The sequence below is a fragment of the Synchiropus splendidus genome, chromosome 2, assembly GCF_027744825.2.
Source record: "Synchiropus splendidus isolate RoL2022-P1 chromosome 2, RoL_Sspl_1.0, whole genome shotgun sequence".
Lineage (NCBI taxonomy): Eukaryota > Metazoa > Chordata > Actinopteri > Syngnathiformes > Callionymidae > Synchiropus > Synchiropus splendidus.
Window position 1 is genome coordinate 20,380,926 of NC_071335.1, and position 14,487 is coordinate 20,395,412.

General features: G+C 42.7%; 1 protein-coding gene across 6 annotated transcripts; it reads left to right on the top strand.

Moving 5' to 3' along the window:
• The first annotated feature begins 3,532 nt into the window (after positions 1 to 3,532).
• On the top strand, positions 3,533 to 13,737 carry LOC128755013 (DNA-binding protein Ikaros-like). Of its 6 annotated transcripts, none has more exons than XM_053858136.1 (10): positions 3,533 to 3,574; positions 3,649 to 3,684; positions 3,799 to 3,840; positions 4,269 to 4,315; positions 4,378 to 4,458; positions 8,180 to 8,530; positions 11,023 to 11,190; positions 11,679 to 11,795; positions 12,260 to 12,370; positions 12,890 to 13,737. In XM_053858136.1, the coding sequence occupies exons 4-10, from the start codon at positions 4,270 to 4,272 to the stop codon at positions 13,462 to 13,464; spliced, it is 1,449 nt and encodes a 482-aa protein (XP_053714111.1). In that variant the 5' UTR covers positions 3,533 to 3,574; positions 3,649 to 3,684; positions 3,799 to 3,840; position 4,269; the 3' UTR covers positions 13,465 to 13,737. The 6 variants fall into 6 exon arrangements, with proteins under 6 accessions (XP_053714111.1, XP_053714113.1, XP_053714115.1 ...); XM_053858138.1 differs by having other exon boundaries at positions 3,539 to 3,684; positions 8,180 to 8,335; positions 8,399 to 8,530; XM_053858140.1 differs by having other exon boundaries at positions 3,539 to 3,684; positions 8,180 to 8,335; positions 8,453 to 8,530.
• Positions 13,738 to 14,487: the final 750 nt, after the last annotated feature.

Sequence of the window (14,487 nt, forward strand, 5' to 3'; positions counted from 1 at the left end):
TCCTGAGAATGGCTCAACTCCAGTGGTTTTCCTTGGACTTTATACTGGTTCATGGACACGCCTCTCTCTACAGAGAGAGAGGAGCTGAAAGGCACAGTGGAGAAAAGCCCAGCTAAAGCTCCCTCTGTCTCTGTAGCTCTCCGACGCGCACACACACACACACACGCACACAAGCTCTCTCTCACTTGTCTCCTCGATCTTGAGTGCAAGGAAAGAAACACACATCTTTCGCCGCCCTGTTGTTTTTATTGTAAAACATTTGGGTCCATAAAACACACATCTCTCACTTTAATCAAGCCCAAATGCTCGACACACACATGAATGTGCCTGTGGGGCCAAAACATTGTTCAAAGGACGTAACAAGCTCATGCCTGCCTCCTCCTCCTTGTGTGTGTGTGTGTGTGTGTGTGTGTTTATTGTGGGTTAGAGAGCATGTGTTTGTGTCCAGTGGTCAGTCGCCCCCCCACCCTCGCCTACCCCCCCTCATCATTTCAGTCCCAGACCTCTTTCTGTTCTTGTTTCTCTCCGCAGCTCACCGAGTGGACAGCTATAAAAGGCAAATGGACAGTCTCACCCCCTGTTATACTACACATCCCTTCCCCCGCCAGTCTTAAAAAAGTACCCTCCTCCTTTAATAAGTCAAGTCTATTTATTAAACACCAGGCTGAATGTGGTGACGAGAAGCCGTAAAGTGATGTTCCCTCTACGCCCTCTCCCTGGGCCGAAGGCTCAAAATCATAGCTTTTATGGGCCACATCTTGTGCTTTTTACTCTTATAAATTTTTGCTTCCATTCGCCATGGAAACCAGGCACCTATTGTAGTGCCTCTGTGAGTCTTTTTTTCTTCTTTCTTATCCCGGCTTGGTGGCAGGTTGCCATCGGCCCGCCATGGCCCAAAGCCAAACCTTCCGAGGCCATGCTTGCGCTGCTCAGGTAGGTGGGTGCACAACATGAAACAGCGTTTCAGCTGACCAACACCATGGATGTAATCCCAACCTCGGGTACATCCTGACCTCTTGGTGGAACACAAGACTGGCGAGCTGATAGTAGATCCAGCTCTGCAGCGAGAAGGAGGGAAAGCAGCTTCATTATGTGTATTTTATGAGGTGTGTGAGCCTGTGTGTACACAAGCATGTGTTTGACAAATGCCGGAGAGAGCGGTTACACAGAGGTTAACATTGTGATTAGCTCTGTTTGGAGCCATGTTTACGGTGAAGCCAACGCAGGCTTGTTTTTTGCCCTAAAAAGGAAACACAGAAATTTGCAAAAACATTTTCAAAAAGTGGAATATTGGACCACTTTCGTCGTCCACTGTTCTGTAAATAAAGCAGTCATAAATGTCTTATTGTCATGTGTTCTAATAAGAATAGAAATATGAAAAAGCATATGCATTAGACTTTTGAGTGATGGGAACAACATTTTGACTTCATTATAAAAATGGAAAAAAACAAAAGAAAAGATACAAGTATATTTTAATAGAAATAAATTATTTAATTCTACTTTTAATTATTAATTCAAAGACATTAAAGATACACAACAAACATCCGACGTCCAGATCATCAGGATACATAAAAACACAAAGATGAAAAAAATAAAGTGAAGTCACAAGCTATCAAACAACTCTAAAATAAAAATAAATAAATACCCTTAATACATAACCAAATATCATGACAAAATAAATCAATAAATAAAATATAAGATAAAGATAAAGATAAATAAAGATAAAGATAAGCATATAGATAATAGTACGTTATATAAATACTAAATTGTATATTGCACTTGCCATTGTGACGACCGTTGAACGACTTCACACAAAGGCACGTCCCACTTTGTGACATTTGTTGACACTATTCAATAGAGTTTTAACTCCACTGTACAACAGAGAGAACGATGCCTTTTAGCGACAGTACCTAAAATTCTCTTGGTTAAGACCGTTGTGATGGTGATAGCATTCCTTTGTGAGATGTTTTGGTCTAGTTTTGTCAAATCAAACAGGGTTTACAATCATGTATTTGCAAAAAAATAAAGAAACCCCTGTTTCTGTGATAGGAGTCGTGTAAATCACAACTGACAATAGACATCTGGTTTGTGGACAAACACCTGTTTGTTCAGCGTCAGTCTGTCACACATGTACATGGAAATAACCCAGTATGTTTAGATGAAACCGACATCTTGCTGCCATGGAAACCCAATAAAAACACCACAAAGACAAAAACATTTGAAGCCGAAGTCCTCACCATCAGGTTGAACTGCCCACTGGCTCATCTCAGACTATGATTGGCTGTTCACAGCGTGAGGTAAGAAGCATGACCAGCGGTACATCTGTGATTCAGGAGTTATTGGACTGTTTCTGAAGAGGACATTCGAATCCAGACATTTAGTCCTGTGAGTACAGAGATCACGGACCGCAGCTTGTATGTGACCAGTCTTTGGGAAAGCCTAATAAAATGATGATAAATGAAGCACCAGTCAAGGGTCCGATCCCTAGATCATTCTGTGTCCCAGAATTCTTTGACTTTTACTCAGTTTCTCTTGTCACTGCCGAATGCCGATCCCCTCAGTGTGAAACCTGTGCTCTCATATGCGGTCAGTAGGTCACCCTGGGGCACTTCCCGACACCTTGAAGTTCCTGCGTCAGCCATATCTTGCACTCATTCGTTTTCTGTGTGTGTGTGTCATTCTTCATGTCATTTTTGATGAATCGTCATGAATCATTCCTGAGAGTGTTCAGAGTGCACTACAACAAGTAAAATATAAATCACTGTATTTTGAAGGAAACAGCTGTCTGTTTAACTGCTTGTGGGGCACTGGGCCAAATGCCCATCAGCACAGTAGCTCAGCCAATCACAGACATCAAATGGTCACATGGCACCAGAGATGTGTGGCACATGAAGTTGTGTTGATATTCTGTCACTAAACTGTATGTGTTTGAATGTGACACTGGCTCAGCGCCCCCTGGACTTTTCCCCACCGCTCGCCACTGTCTGGAAAGCATATCTTTTCCTATCACGAAATCTGCATGCTCCTCCAACTCCTGGAGTCGGAATTTAGAATTGATCATATTGGGAAAGAGCCTGCGGTCAGTCGCAACAGACTCCCACAATGTATCTTTGAACTTTGGAACTGCATGATTAGAGTAGTTCCAGCTCCTTTTTGTCTGACGCCATGATCATATATTTGTGTAGGACATATATATATATATATATATATATATATATATATATATATATATATATATATATATATATATATATATATATATATATATATATATATATATATATATATATATATATATATATATATCCAACCGTTTTATTAGCTTTATAATATGCATTCCCACGACGATGTGCTGACATCACACCTAAATGTGTACATGTAAATTGACTCGTTGTCATTTGTTGTGCCATGATGCAGTGGAAGGGTCAAAGCTTATTAATTATATTGACCATCTACAGTACTGAAATGGAGTTTCCCGCCAAATCATTGGCGGGTAGCTTTCTTGTTCGGTCACCAGAGGGAGTGCTTCCACTATAAATCATAACCAACGCGCAGCTGGCGAAGACGTGATCTGGTTTAGTGTTTAATAGTTATATATCATATATATTTTTCCCTCCTTTCTCATTGATGTCGCATTTTCAAATACAGATCTGTGACGTGACGACGATATGAAGTCAATTGAAGGTATGCTAATATGTGCAAGCATCATCGCTGTTGCTCCTCCTCACTTGAAATGAGTTCCTGTTCCTTTAAGGAAAATTCAAAAGCTCAGCAGTGACTGCTATTCCATATTCACAGAAGGTCCAGTAATTGGAGAGGGTCATTTCCTTGGTGAAAAAGGTAAATAACTTACTCTCATTGTTTTTCACTTTACATTCATAAATGATCACAACATGTTGTTTATTTATATGTTACCTGCCTGTTTTAAACTAGACATCGAAACTAATCTGACTCTTAAAAAGCAGCTGCAAAAATATTCTTATTCCTATGATTTTAGACGAGTTACTAAACGTCTTTGTAATGGAAATATGTCTGTGTGAAATGGCAAGAAAAAAAGCCCTTTTAGAGACAGGAAATGCATGTGCAGTGTACATGGGGCTTCATGCAGAGCGACAGGGTCCATCAGTCAACCATGAGCTTCTCAAACTGATTCTCTGCTGTTTGAAGAACTGTGAGATGGGCGTGAGATGCAACACTTTATTTGGCTTTCGGTCACAAGAGGACAAGTCTGACTGAACGTTGTTGACCACCTTGTTCTTTTGTTGCAGCATGAACGGTGAGGAGTATTCAGGGACTGAATCCCCCAAGAGTCCAGGTACGGGCTGCTGCCTGATGTTTTCCCTGAGTAGGAGTGTGATGGTGCATGTTGTTTTGCAGAAATGTGGACAAACGGTGCAGATGTGAAACCACTGGAGGAGGACGACGAGCAGGATGAACAGTCATACAGCGATACGAAAAGTAGGATGCCGCCAAACTTGCTCCCAAAAACAAAAACACGTGTGAACGACTCTGATACTCATGCTTCAGTCAGTTATTCAATATCAATTGTTACTTTTGATGGCAATGTCTTCGGCATACATGTATATATGGAGGGTGCAATTCTTCAAGTGTGAGCTGTTTTATCCAGATGCCTGCAAATATGACAAAGAATAAGCAACTTTGTAAGAGTTCAAAGTTGCATCCTGCCTCTTTGGAATCACAGGAGCCCATTCGTCAATAGCTGCAATCCATTCCACATTGTTTAATATGTTATTAACATTGTTGTTTTATGCATTGACAGCATCCTACAAACTGTAGGGGGAAAATTGGAATTCATAATGTTTTGATTTGTAACAATTTTATTTTATTCATGGCCTCGAAAGATTTAAAACACTCTTAAATTAGGTGGTACTTAAGTGCGATTAAGTTTTCCTAGATGACGCTGTGCTTTAAAGCTCAGAGACTTTTCTCTGTTATTGTATTTTAGTTTGTTCTCTCTGATTCATATGGTATCGTATATTGTATAGCATCTATCAGCAGATACTACCGACACTCCAGAATTGGAAATTTGTCCTTTGCTTGTTTTTCCTTTTAGTCGTTATTTTTTATGCGCAGCTTGGCACCCACTTTTTTTCAAGAACACCAAGGTGTTATATATCTCACGGCCAGACCTTTGTTTGTCCTAAATTTGGCAACTTTTATCATGAACTAGAGCACCATCTCACTTCTGCCTGCGCCTCGTCTTCCTTGCCTTTAACACTTGGTTGTGCTGCTGATTCAGAGCCTGTGGTTTTGCGCTCCGGAACCCTGGACTCTGCATATTAGGCCACTCACTGCATGCACGGCACCTGTGACTGCTTTCCACAGTCTCAGAGCATCTTGCTGTCTGACAAAGACCACACTGTGGTTTCTGGATGGAGCCCGAATGCTGCGGGTTGGTTGCACTCACCTAGTATCTTCGTTTGGTGTCAACACTTTTTTTGGTGATACTGCAGATCCTACACGCAGTGTTTACGTAGACTTGTGGTCAGTGTGATGAAAACAAGTTGATCTTTCTGCGTGGAACATTTTGTTCATATACTTCACACGTGCAACCTATTTGTAAAGTGGATTACAACGTAAAGACGTCATACATAGCTACGCACGGATCGCCATGTTTTTGGCCAATACCGATTGCCGTTTCTATTTCAAAGTCAGGCGAACAGGCAAACCAATTTTTTGTCCTCAACTAAATCGCACACAAAAGTCATATTTTTTTTATTTAATTAATTACACAAACCTAATAAATTACAATTTTACTGAACAACACCGTGTAGAAAACATTGCAACATTTAAAGCAAAAAAAAAAACAATAAAAAAGGCAAAGTGCTTAATATAAAATGTTTTATTCCATTTTCAATGAACAACAAACAGATCAAACCCACAAGGTAAACGTTACTTGTTAATAGCTAAATGTTGCCTTATAACTTGACAGACCGCTCCTCTTTTCATCAACTACATGTCCAGAGAGTATCTGGGGTCTGGGTGAGCTATTAGCTGCTGCTAGCGCACCTACGGCCTTCAATGACAGAACTGGGCTGCTCGACAATAAACACCAGGAGCATTGGTTTCGCCAGCGGAATTCAGCGCAGCGACTCTTCGGCTGCAGGTCATTTTTCTTGACGGAGTGTGTGTTGCCTTACTACCGCCATCATACCTGGCTGGCTCTAATGTCTGTAGCTGCAGGTCTGTTCTGCGGGCGGGTCTACACACAAGTCGTGTGTCATTTTTATATCATAATGGGACATTTCAAAGAGTAATAACATTTCACATCATGTATAAGCATAAACAGCATCTTATTAAAATAAATAAATCAGTAAAATTGGCTTATATTTGATCGGCTGATCATGATGACCCATATCGGTGCCGATAAATCGGCCACTAATCATACCTGTTTACCATTCTTTGACCAAACTCTTTGTCTGCAAACAGCTCTGATGGAGAAACCGATATTCCGATTTGACACCTTTGGTTTCACATGAGAGTGCATTCATATATGAAGGACTCCCACCTTGCATGTACTAAAGGTGGATTGAACTGTTCAAACAATTCACAGAATTTATTCTGAGCCTCATATTTGTTGCGTTTTTTTATATTTTAAATTAACCTGAGGTGTCACAGCACTTCCCTGCTAGGACCATGCGCATAAAGCCATTCACAGTTTACATACACAATGCTATTAGTCAGTGTCGAAACCAATCAACCCAGTGGCAGGCGTCGGGCAAATGACCGGGAACTTGACACCCAGAATACACCTGGAGGGGATCCACCTAGCAAACTGGCAGGTAATAACGTTGGTTGAGTCAAAGAACCATGTAGTGCAACATTCATTCAGTCATGACCACGTGTCAAGTTGTAATGAACCGTGACTCAGTTACTTTGTAGCATTGCTGAGCATAGTGAACTTGATAAGCAGCACTTCCCAGTAGCAGCCACCACCCCCAGATCTGCCACGGGCCAAGAGTCCGTCATGATTTATACTTGAAGATGTATGGGTACAACACGTTTTCTTCAATGCCCTCAGTCAGGTTTTCATTTCTGTTGATGGGGAGTTCCACATTTTACTCCTATTTTCAGTGTGTTCATTTGTCACAGTGTGGTTCTCACATACGGTTGGCAGAGGTTCCCTATTCTTCTTGGCTCCTCTTCAACAGGCATAAGCTCATATAGTGCTTGTTAAGTTTCCTCTTATCTCTCTGTAGCTCTATACATCACCAACAGTGCTTGTCTTTCTGATAGATACAGTTGTGTGTGCTCCACCCACAGACCCCCACTCTAAAGGCAAGGACAGAAGTATTATCATCCTGTATTTTATTATTATTTATTTGTTTATTTTGTGGGCGGCACAGTGGGGTAGTGGTTAACACTGCTGCCTCTCTGCAAGAAGGTTCATGGATCGAATCCTGCTCTGGAGAGTTGGGTGGAGTTTGTATGTCCTCCCTGTGCCTTTGTGGGTTTTCTCTGGCTACTCCGATTTCCTCCCAAAGACATGCTCACTAGGTTAATTGGATACTATAAAGTTCCCTTGTGAATTGCAGTGAATTTCTCAGAACAGAGCCTTACTCCACATTTGTTTTCCTTCTGTTCCAAAGTCAGCCTGTGCTGGTCCTTTTAACCAAGCTCGTTGTGGTCTATTCAGCAATTTTTTGGTGCAGAAAATTCTTATACACGACTCTTTTTATTAATATATATATATATATATATATATATATATATATATATATATATATATATATATATATATGTGTGTGTGTGTATTATTATTCTATATGTATTACTATTATTATACTTATGCATTACTACTACTATTTAGTTATGTATCAGTATAATGTATTTCAATATATTCATGCCCAAACCGATCCTGTTACAAATATATTTTCCAACACGCTACAAACCTGCAGTGAGACTATATAGACTATGGTCTATACATTTGCTCTCTTAATGATGACGCTTCATGAAACAGTGTCCATTTTCTGAGCTCAGGAGGTGGCGCTTTCGGTCTATAAAGTATGTGAGGTTTCATAGAAGTGTTTTTTTTTTTTAAATCCATGCATCCTTCTTGTGGGGAGCTTTGGTGGCGCTGGTTTAATGTCCATGATCTGTACTTCTTTGACTGAGTTTCTTCACCATCCATTGATTCTGTTTGTGTTGCTCTCTACAGTAACAATAAAGGATGAGCTTGAGGAGACTGAAAATCAAGAGATGAGCAACACAGATGAGAAGGAAACTCTTGAGGTAGCGGAAAGAGAGGGCGGCAGCGAGGATGAACTGGACGAAGACGAGAGGATGGAGGAGGAGAGGGATGAAGACGAAGGGGGTGAGCCTCAGAATCTGTATCCTTGCTACAGCGACCCCGTCCTGCCCGATGCTCACACCACAGGCTCGGAAAACCTCTACATGCTCGACGCGATGCCTCCTCGCATGTCACCTGCAGGCAAACTCAAGTGTGATGTCTGTGGCTTGTCCTGCGTCAGCATCAACGTTCTGCTGGTGCACAAACGCAGCCACACTGGTAAGCACAGGAACCCAGCCCAAAACACATGACCTTAAACACAAAAGTTACGCAATCCCTGCTCTGTGAAGATCGCTGGCAGATAGCAGGTTCCTCTCGAGTGTTTCTGATCATTTTTGTGTCCATGCCATTGAGGTTGTGAAATGTCCCCTTTTTTGTTTATCACACAAAAGAAGACGCTATAGCTGATCGGAGATACTGATCTACAGTCATTCTGCATCCTGAGTTGCGTAACTCTGTCGGTTACTCACTTCTCATACAATTCATTAAGATCTTAACTCAGAAAGTGAGGAGATAGACTTTCAGTGCTTGATGACAATTTACTCATTTATTGCTTGTCTTATTAATGGACTCAGACACAAACAATCATCTGTAACATATGATATGTGTAAGGATTTGTGTGGCTCAGACTCTCTACGTAAACATATTTTTGAGAGCAACTAATCCTCCAACTCTATTGTGTCTCTAAAACTGCTACAAATCCAAAACCAAGTAACGGTTCTGCTTTCTTCCTCACTGACCGACAGCTGTCACTGCTCACAAGGATTTGATGCTAGAAGACAAAATACCAACACAATAAACATGTCTGTTTAAGTGCTCCGCATGGCAGCACAGTTACAAGAGGCTGCTGTTAGCTTAGCGACTTACCTTCAAAAACACAAAACACTGAGACTCGATCTTTTCCATGCGTAAGATGTCGTGCAGCATCCTCCAATGGCAACTAGCTGACAGCCGACAGAAGCAGAAACCCAAAAAATAGTGAGTCCTTCATAAGGAATCCTGGGTCCGGATGGTGAGCCTCAATTTTCATAATAATATGTCTGGAATTTTTTCGGCTTTGGTGCAATGCTACTCTAAATAGAACCGTATTCAGAGTACAATTCCATATGCATGTTGTTTTAGGAGCCCGTCTTAATACTATAATAATATGAGATAATCATGACATGCAAACAATGGGACGGAATGAAAGGAATTCATCTCATACATTGTGAAGTTTAAGTGTTTACTACTGAAAAAGAATACTAGTAAGGTGAAATGTTTTTCTTCATAGTTATAATGCACAGGAGGGAAAGGGAAGACGTGTAAACTGGCTCCTCTAGAAGGGTGCAGATAAGCAACAGCGAGATGAAGTCAAATAAGGATAGGGTTTTCGACATGGGAACTGGTTACGTCTGGTTCTCTTGTGGTCTGAGCCGTTAAGATAGAGTATTTAAGCTTCTGGCTATCAGCAAGGATGTTCCCGTTTTAAAGATGGTGATTGATTTTGTCTTTTCTGCAAGTCACGCTCATACCAGGAACAAGTTTTTTTTTCTTGTCTTTTTTTTTTAAACTGAGAACACTGTCTCACTTGGGTTTGCCAAGATGGTATGGTTTACGGTTTGAAGTTTGAAGAAGACTAAGTCTGTGAATACTAATAACACATGAAGAATTTCAATTAGGAATGTTGATCAAATGAGGATGAAATCAAAGACCTGGAAATAGCTGTCACATCACATGATAGGTCATCCTGTGACTGCTTAGCTGCCACTCACCCTGGTGCTAAAGACATTCTGTGTACTTTAAACAAAAAAGGTTCTCCATCATTTGCACTCAAGGGACCAAAATCTCTGGTTATTTTTGACTTGCAATTCAAAATTTTTTGGTACGGCAGCTCAGAACTGCCAGTGTGATTGAAACATTTTTGACTGGGCTGTCTCGTTCGAAAGTATTGCCAACACAATTTAACGCAGAGCAAAACGCGTTAAAAAACGTTTTAACGTACCGCAAAACCTGTGCTGGATGCTACAAACGGAACCCTTCCCTATAGTGCCTCACTAATGGGCAGTTAACAGTTGCAGTTAACAAGTATGGGACGTTGTTTTGACAACATGAGACGTGGACCAAAGAGAATGAATAAATAACATCAATATCAATGAATGAATACTTTTACGTCCTTTATTAATACAGCACATGAGTCACTCGGCTATGTCTACAATTAAGTTAGTGGTGGTCAAGGTTTAGGGTCCAAATCTGCGCCAGTCATGCCACAATGTCAGTATTTGGATGAATGAAATGAAATACAATGTAAATTGGAGGATTTATGCAATGTTATTTCACAATAATGGAGAGTCAACCTGTGAGCTGAACATCATTCTTCTTCCTCAGATTTAAATCAGAGCTGTTAAACTCAATAACTTAAGGGGCCGAGTCAAAATGCATAGACTCCAGTTACATTGTTCACACATTTCCACTCAATAGAAAACAGATCCTTTAATGTTAATTGAATGTGAGCCCTTATATAAAAGTGCACTGGAGGCGATTTTGGTTTGGTGCTCTAAAAATTAGAATTCAGTTCAATTTTGCGCCAGCAATACGTACATGCGCACATGAAATGCTTTGTTGAGCTACATTTGGCCCCCGGACCATGACTTTGACACGTGTGACTTCAATGAAAAGTTGAAATTTCAGTTTCTGCACAAGAGTTTAAATAACACGCAGATTCTGACATGCAGGTGAGAGACCGTTCCACTGCTCTCAATGCGGCGCCTCCTTTACTCAGAAGGGAAACCTGCTCCGCCACATCAAGCTGCACTCTGGTGAGAAACCCTTCAAGTGTCCCATGTGCAGCTACGCCTGCCGTCGACGGGATGCCCTGAGTGGACACCTGCGCACACACTCTGGTACGAGCTGAGTCCTCACTCTCACACCATGATGCAGAAACACCTGTGACGGCGGTGTGTTTGGTGGTCGGGCTTCTCCTTAAAATATGTAATGCAGTTACCACCGATGCTTCTCAGTGTCTGTGTGGTTCTTTTCTCAATTCTGTCTCAGAAAAAGGCGATACCACTGTCTTCACAGCTGCGCAGTCACTGCTATTAATAGATCAATAAGGGGCACTGCCCCACACCTCATAGTGTGTTTATTTAGTTTGTCAAAGCAACATTTTCGTCATCATTTTGGGAATAATCCTCTGCAACATGCAACATGTCAAGCACTGTTTTCTTCCCGTTCATTACATGCTGCTGGAAATAGCATTTCAGCCAATCACAGTCCTGAAATGGTCACTTTTCCGCAGTGCCTCAAATACTCGGACACAAACTCCCATGAATTCAAAGAGATTTTTTGTCCTACTTATAATTGTTAATGATCTCTCGCTCATGTCTTCCAGTTGAGAAGCCCTTCAAATGCAACCACTGCAGCCGCAGCTACAAGCAGCGCAGCTCCCTGGAGGAGCACCGAGACAGGTGCCACGTCTACATGCAGTGCAAAGCCGCCCCTGAGCCAGGTGAGAGTCATGGGTCCACATTGGGCACTAAAGGAGACCTCCCCTCCGCTTGTACCCTTGCCACAATGACAGCTTCGCTCCCAGCAGGGCAGCATATAAAACTGTTATTGTTTGCTCAGTCGACTTCATTGCCTCATTAAAGTAATGAGTTCACCGCCTTCACCCTGTCATTACGGCTGGTACGACTCCAGCTGCTGTGGTTCTGCCGGCGTCCAAATTCAGCCGGCTGCAGAAATGCCAACCCACGGTGACGGGTATGTTGCAAAACTAAGGGTGTAGTGGTCTGTGGTCAGAAGATGTCGTGAGGTTCTGACTGATAGCGTCAGGGAAGTGCTTCCCCGCTTGAAGGAAGTGAGGGCTGATCAGACGCTTATTACCAAGCATCTGATGGGGTTGTCAGTTTCTCAGCTTGACGCCTGTCGCCTGGTTGGATCGCTCTGCTTCAGGCTGTCGCTCTCGCGCAGACCTCGGCCACGCATCCAGGGCTCACATGGGATCCGAGCGTGCCCTGCTCCTCGACAAGCTCGCCAGCAACGTGGCCAAACGCAAGAGCACCATGCCTCAGAAGTTCACAGGTGAGATCAAACCAAAATGCTAACATCTGCATGCCACGTGCCTCTCCTTTGATTGTGTCTTACATGTTATCTGTGCGCCGTTTGTGTGTAGCTTGCCAGGAGTGCTGAGCTGCCGCTTCATGCTCTTCACATGTTCATAGGTATGTGAGCAAAACCAAGACAGAGCACAAGGTGACACTGACAAGGTTTTAGTGTTAACAGCCGACCCACTCAGATATTACCAAAATGAGTCAATGACAGGGGCCTTGTGCGTCTGTCGGCTTGACAGATGAAGTGATCTTTCAATTTGAAAACCACATGTGGAAAAGAGAAGTATGGTGTGACCGCAGTGACAAAAAGAAGAGGTTGGAGGCGAGAAACGTGAGCAGGTGCCTCTCTGTCTGTCGTTTTGAGATGCAGCTGCATTTTTTGCTTCCTCTCCGTCTTCTTGTCCTCTCGTGCCTCCAGCTGCTCTCCTGCTGTATAGCTGCTGCTGAGTTTTTTGAATGATGAAGATTGTCAGACCTCTTTGGTGTCCAGGTGACAACAGCGTGTGTCTGGACCTGAGCTTTAACAAGCCGCCGGCCCAGCAGGGCGATGTGAACGAACCCAACTCACCTCTCCCAGACGCCCAGCATCAGCCGTCCGTCCTCTCAGGCGTCAACAGCGACTCGATATCTTCGCACAGAGTTTACATGAATCAGAACGACATCCATCACATGACCAATGGCCACAAGATGGGACTTCACGGGGCCCAGCCGCACCTCAGCATGGAGTCGTTCCGTGCCAATGGATCCCAGCCCGTGCTGTACAGTCTAGGTAACCTCTTAGGAGGTGTGAACCATCAGAATGGACTCCCTCAATCCCAAAACCAGCACCTGCCGCTGCCCTTCATGGAGGCCTCGCGGGGAGAGGTGGGGGGATTGCAAGGGGCAGTTTTCCCGTGCAGCCACTGCCGGGTGATCTTCCTTGACTACGTCATGTTCACCATCCACATGGGCTGCCACGGCTTTCGCGACCCCCTGGAGTGCAATGTGTGTGGCCACCGCAGCAGGGACCGCTACGAGTTCTCCTCGCACATAGTACGCGGAGAGCACCGCCTGGATCTCAAGTAGTCTTTCATATGGCAGGTGCAGGCATGCTTACACACACACACACACACACAGGGTGGAGTAGTCAGGGAAAGGTATCACTCCCTGAGGTGCCAGGCGAGGCATAAAAGGAACTCAAACATTGAACACAGTCTCTTTTGTGGGTGTGCTGTGTTAGTCAGTGAGTGTGCGGGTCAGAAAGAATTGTAAATGTGAACCTGGAGCAAAGTTCATTGACTGTGCAGGATATTCCGCATTGTGTTTTCCTAATCGTCAGGTGTAAATGCATCTAATAAATGAAGTCTTTCAAGACAACTTCACTTCAGTTCTGATGGCTCTTCATGAGAGCTTCACTCCTCTCTTCTTGCTCAATCCCCATACAGAATTTGCCTCGACTTTCTTCACATTTATCCATTCTCTAACAGCTGTTTTATTTGACAAACTCAAGGCCTGAGGGCCGAATCCGGGCCACCAAGTATTTTATGCAGCTAGGAAGAGCAATGAATACTTCAAAATGGCATCATTGTTAGGGCCCAAAAACTATCTCACCAATAAAACATGTTGAAGTCAGGACCTGCATAGGTTAGTGGACAAGAGTAGCATCTTCAACAAGCCGGTAAGTGGAACAGCAATGTCAAGAAAAAAATCTGTGAAACCACTTTAAAAAAGAAAAGAGGACAAACAGGCTAGCACCTGCATAGTGGGTCAGTGGCAAAGGAGATTTACATGCCTAAAGATTTAGTCAAAATGACTCAGATTCAGTTGTCACTTTTTTAATTCAATATTCCATTGTGGGGCAATTAAGGGATTGTCTCGTTTTATTTTTGCGTATTTTAGCAATTTGTCTTGTGGTAAATACATGGGATCCAGTGGACAGTGGATGGCAGTACCTCTGCTCCGTAGGACACAGGAGAGATTGATTGATATAATGGCCACTCTGTTGCAAAAGAAGGAGAAAACGCAGGTAAGCCAACATTTTATCGTATGACAGTTGATTTGTTGCATGATTCAATTGTGTTTTATAAAGTTAAAATTCATTTTAGTCGA